At 47.5% G+C, this 5,914-nt stretch overlaps 1 protein-coding gene across 1 annotated transcript; it reads right to left on the minus strand.

The window, feature by feature from the left end:
• Positions 1-2,489: 2,489 nt before the first annotated feature.
• LOC128060968 (olfactory receptor 10V1) lies at positions 2,490-3,419 on the minus strand. Its single transcript, XM_052653328.1, has one exon. It carries the CDS (start codon positions 3,417-3,419, stop codon positions 2,490-2,492), a length of 930 nt encoding a protein of 309 aa, XP_052509288.1.
• Between the last annotated feature and the right edge of the window lie 2,495 nt (positions 3,420-5,914).

Consider the following 5,914-nt stretch of genomic DNA (forward strand, 5'->3'; position numbering starts at 1 on the left):
GAAGACAGGGATCAAGACCATCCCCATGGAAAAGAAATGCAAAAAAGCAGAAAGGCTGTCTGGGGAGGCCTTACAAATAGCTGTGAAAAGAAGAGAAGTGAAAAGCAAAGGAGAAAAAGAAAGATATTCCCATCTGAATGCAGAGTTCCAAAGAATAGCAAGCAGATTAAAAAGAAGTCTTCCTCAGTGATTAATGCAAAGAAATAGAGGAAAACAACAGAATGGGAAAACTAGAGATCTCTTCAAGAAAATTAGAGATACCAAGGGAACATTACATGCAAAGATGGGCTCGATAAAGGACAGAAATGGTGTGGACCTAACAGAAGCAGAAGATATTAAGAAGAGGTGGCAAGAATACACAGAAGAACTGTACAAAAGAGAGCTTCATGACCCAGATAATCACGATGGTGTGATCACTCATCTAGAGCCAGACATCCTGGAATGTGAAGTCAAGTGGGCCTTAGAAAGAATCACTATGAACAAAGCTAGTGGAGGTGATGGAATTCCAGTTGAGCTATTTCAAATCCTGAAAGATGATGCTGTGAAAGTGCTGCACTCAATATGCCAGCAAATGTGGAAAACTCAGCAGTGGCCACAGGACTGGAAAAGGTCAGTTTTCATTCCAATCCCAAAGAAAGGCAATGCCAAAGAATGCTCAAACTACCACACAGTTGCACTCATCTCACACGCTAGTAAAGTAATGCTCAAAATTCTCCAAGCCAAGCTTCAGCAGTACGTGAACCATGAACTTCCAGATGTTCAAGCTGGTTTTAGAGAAGGCAAAGGAGCCAGAGATAAAATTGACAACATTTGCTGGATCATGGAAAAAGCAAAAGAGTTCCAGACAAACATCTATTTCTGCTTTATTGACTATGCCAACACCTTTAACCATGTGGATCACAATAAACTGTGGAAAATTCTGGAAGAGATGGGAATATGAGACCATTTGACCTGCCTCTTGAGAAACCTGTATACAGGTCAGGAAGCAACACTTAGAACTGAACATGGAACAATAGACTGGTTCCAAATAGAAAAAGGAGTACGTCAAGGCAGTATATAGTCACCCTGCTTATTTAACTTCTATGCAGAGTACATCATGAGAAACGCTGGACTGGAGGAAGCACAGGCTGGAATCAAGATTGTCGAGAGAAATATCAATAACCTCAGATACACAGATGACACCACCTTTATGGCAGAAAGTGAAGAAGAACTAAAAAGCCTCTTGATGAAAGTGAAAGAGGAGAGTGAAAAAGTTGGCTTAAAGCTCAACATTCAGAAAACGAAGATCATGACATCTGGTCCCATCACTTCATGGGAAATAGATGGGGAAACAGTAGAAACAGTGTTAGACTTTATTTTTGGGGGCTCCAAAATCACTGCAGATGGTGACTGCAGCCATGAAATTAAAAGATGCTTACTCCTTGGAAGGAAAGTTATGACCAACCTAGACAGTATATTCAAAAGCAGAGACATTACTTTGCCAACAAAGGTCCGTCTACTCAAGGCTATGGTTTCTCCTGTGGTCATGTATGGATGTGAGGGTTGGACGGTGAAGCTGAGCGCTGAAGAATCGATGCTTTTGAACTGTGGTGCTGGAGAAGAGTCTTGAGAGTCCCTTGGACTGCAAGGATATCCAACCAGTCCATTCTAAAGGAGATCAGTCCTGGGTGTTCATTGGAAGGACTGATGTTAAAGCTGAAAGTGCAATACTTTGGCCACTTCATGGGAAGAGTTGACTCACTGGAAAAGACCCTAATGTTGGGAAGGATTGGGGGCAGAGGGAGGAGGGGATGACAGAGGATGCGATGGCTGGATGGCATCACTGACTCAATGGACGTGAGTTTGGGTGAACTCTGGGAGTTGGTGATGGACAGGGAGGCCTGGTGTGCTGCGGTTAATGAGGTCGCTAAGAGTCAGACACGACTGAGCAACTGAACTGAATGGAACTGATGACATTTGAAGGAACAGGTGGAATCTTCTAGCTCATCTTTGTTTTCTCAGAAATAAGGAAACTGAAGTCTAGAGGCTTAGAGAGACTTGTACAAGGTAACACATGTTCCCACTTGCAGAGCAAGCCTAGGGCAAGGAGAGCGACACTGTGTGGAGTCCGCTTTGTCTTTAGGTTTCTGATGGGTGCGTTCTCATCCTGGCATATATTCTGCTAGCACTTTAGTTTTCTCTTCTAGAGTAAAGAAGACAATGATACTTATGATGGGCTATGTGAGAGAACCCACATAGAGTTCCTCATTCCCAGTAGATGTCCAATAAGTAAATGCTTCTCCTCCATCTGCGCCCAGGACACTGTGCCGCCCTGTGTGGTAAAGCTTCATTTCAGTGGGTAGCATCCACGTCCTCCGGTGCTCCTAGAACACCATGTCTCTGTGGCGTACACTCTTGGCTCCTGCAAACCATCCGGGCATAATTACTAACAGCGTCCCATTTCATTCTCAGAAGTGTCTTGATTTAAATAAGTCACAGAACCACCCGACCTAGAGCCCGCGTAGTGCCCGCCTGAGGGCATTTTTCAATTCTTTGTTCCTCATGCTATAGATCAAGGGGTTTAAGATGGGAGTGATGAAGGTGTAGACCACTGACACCACCCGGCCCGACTCAGGAGAGTAGCTGGACCTCGGGGACAGATATATGAAGCTGGTGCAGCCGTACTGCGGGAGGACCACCGAGAGGCGAGAGGAGCACGTGGAGCAGGCCCGGCGGCGCCCTTCCGCGGACCGGATTCGGAAGACGGTCGCCACGATGAAGACGTAGGAGACGAAGACCATCGAGAGGGGAATGCTTAGGACGAAGAAGCTGATGGCGTACAGAGCGCTCTGGTGAACGTGCGTGTCCGCGCAAGCCAGGCGCATGGCAGCGGGCATGTCGCGGAAGAAGTGGTAGATTTCACTATTGTTGCAGAATGGGAGGCGGAAGATTAAAACAGTCAGCGGTAGCGACAGCAAGAACCCTAGTACCAGGGCCCCCACCATCAGCGCCACAGACAAGGGCCAGCTCATGAGGAGGGTGTACCCTAAAGGGTAACGGATCGCTATCAACCGGTCGTAAGCCATGACTGCGAGCAGGACGCAATCAGCCCCTCCCAGGAAGATGAAGAAAAACATCTGGGTACCACATCCAGCGATAGAAATGGGGGTTCTGCCCATTGAAAGAAGGTTTGCCAAGGCCAGGGGCGCGATGCAAGATGTACAGAGGATTTCCAGAGCTGCCAGGTTAGCCAGGAAAAAGTACATGGGGGTGTGGAGGGAATGATTGATCTGAACAGTAAGGGCAATGAGGGCATTTCCACCCAGGCTGGTCAGGTACATCGCCAGGAAGGCCACGAAAATCACCGCCTGGACCTTAGGGTCGGCTGAGAATGGACGAAAGAAGAATTGCACCTTTGTAGTTTTATTTATTTCCTCCATGGGTACTGCATTGGACCTATGAAAAGGGAAGATGACAGGAGTCTCTAGGTATCTCTTTTAAATTTAAACCTTTTGTTTTCTGTTGGGGTATAGCTGATTAACAGTATTGCGATAGTTTCAGGTGAACAGTGAAGGGACTCAGCATACACGTACGTGTATCCGTTCTCCCCCAGACGGCCCTCCCATCCAGGCGTCCACCCCATCCAGGCGTCCACATGTCACTGCGCGGAGCTCCCCGTGCTGCACGGTAGGTCCCCGCCGTGGTCCCTGACCATGTCTTTCCCCCATTCTAGGCCTCTCTTTTAACATGATGCTTTCCCAACTCCTCCATGCACAGAGGTACTTCGGCAGCTTTCCTTTTACAGCCGAGCACGTGACATTGCAATTTATAGTTTGGCCCTCTCTCACCTTTCTCCCTTTTCCTTCCTGCGCTGAAGACGGAGAACTCCTCGGTGGTGGGGGTTCTGACGACCTTTACTTTAACTCCCATCTCTAGCACAATACCTGGCAAAGAATATTTCTCAAGAAGTATTTCTGAACAAACGAATGGATAAAGTCAATTTAAAGTTCAAATTTACAAAACAGATAAAGTTGGGTATTAGTTCATCACGGGAAACTTGGAATAAAAAGTTTTAGGAACATGTAAGTAGATGCGTGTCACAGTTTAAAGAAAACCGGGCATTGTGATGTTGTATCAGAAGCTCCACAGTTCACACGCAGACACAATTGATACTGTGTATAAAGCAGATACCTAAGGAGAACCCAGCACAGCACAGGGGACTCTGCTGAATGCTCTGTGGTGACCTGAATGGAGAGGAAACCCAGGAAAGAGGGGACATGTGTGTGTGAATAGCTGATGTGCTCTTCTGTACAGTAGAAACGAAGACAGCATGGCACAGCAACTATACGCCAGGAAATGAACAAACTCTGTAATTCAGGGTAAAACCTGGAGACTTTGCTGATTTGTTTTGCTTCCTCTCCTTTATCCAATAACATCAGCGTTTATTTGTCCCTAAACACTGATACTGTCCTTCAGAATTTCTCATCTCTAAAGACTAATGATATCACTTATGTGAAAAATCTAAAAAAATGATACAAAGGAACTTATTTACAAAACAGAAAAAGACTCACAGAGAACACACCCAGGGGCTGGAGGGATAGACTGGAAGTTTGGGATTGACAGGTGTTTTGCTTAGTCGCTCAGTCGTGTCTGACTCTTTGTGACCCCACGGACTGCAGCCCGCCAGGCTCCTCTGTCCATGGGATTCTCCAGGCAAGAACACTGGAGTGGGTTGTCATGCCCTCCTTCAGGGGATCTTCCCGACCCGGAGATCGAACCAGGTCTCCCAGGTTGCAGGTGATTTCTTTACCGTCTGAGCAACCAGGGGAGCCCAAGAATACTGGAGTGGGTGGCCTGTCCCTTCTCCGGACCCAGGAATTGAACTGGGGTCTCCTGCATTGCAGGTGGATTCTTTACCAGCTGAGCTACCAGGGAAGCCCAGGATTGACATGTACACCCGGCTATACTTAAAGTCGATAACCAGCAAGGACCTGCTCTGTAGCGCGGGGAGCACTGCTCACTGTTCTGTGACGACCTACATGGGAGAAGAATTTGCAAAGGAGGAGATGCGTGTGCATGTGTAACTGAGCCATCGTGCTGTGCCTGAAACTAACACAGCACTGCCGATCAGCTTTAAAACAGAAACGAAGGCCTTCCCTGGTCGGCCAGTGGTTAAGAATACCCCCGCCAGCGCAGAGAACGTGCGTTTGCTCTCTGGGGGAGACTGCACACGCTGCGGGCTGCAACTACTGGTCCTGCGTCCCCTGAGCGCATGCGCTGCAGCAGAGAAGCCGCCGCAACGAGGAGCAGCCCAGCTCCCAGCACCCGGGGAAAGCCTGCAAGCAGCAGTGAGGGCCCAGGGCAGCCGAAAGGAAACGAGCGCTCAAGCAATGAGAAGATCCCGCTCGTCCTCTGCTTTGGCGCCTTCCCACTGCCCCATCAGTTCTATCCGCTGTTACCTTCCATTGGGATTTTTGTGAGGGCCTTGCTTCTAACCTTCCATTTCTCTTCTTTTCTCTCTATAATTCATCTTGCTCTCCATGATCACATAATTCATCTGCTTAAGGTTTTGTAATGCCTTCTTGTTTATTAAATGACGGCTTTCACACCCGTCTGCTGGTTATCCACAGTCTCTCTTGGGTCTGACTTTTTCAGCCGATCCCACTGAGGACGGATATCCCTTGGTTATCCTGCTGTGCACCATGTGGCCTACTCATCGGCCTCTTATCTATCTTTGACCTTTCCACTTCATATAATTCTGTTCTCCTTCTAGCTAGAAAACTTCTCCCTCTTTGCCTAATGCAGATCCTGCCCACTTTTAAAATTCTAGGTCATGTTCTTTGGCGAAGCCTTTCTGGAACGCTCCGGTTTAAATCTCTCTCCTTTCTCCGAATTGTTTGTCACTCATAGTGTTATGATTTTAGGGCTAATGTAC

This window comes from Budorcas taxicolor, chromosome 15 (genome assembly GCF_023091745.1).
Source record: "Budorcas taxicolor isolate Tak-1 chromosome 15, Takin1.1, whole genome shotgun sequence".
Classification (NCBI taxonomy): domain Eukaryota; kingdom Metazoa; phylum Chordata; class Mammalia; order Artiodactyla; family Bovidae; genus Budorcas; species Budorcas taxicolor.

Bases quoted from the DNA above. Each gene is read 5' to 3' on its own strand.
- LOC128060968 (XM_052653328.1), bottom strand. From the start codon at position 3,419: ATGGAGGAAATAAATAAAACTACAAAGGTGCAATTCTTCTTTCGTCCA.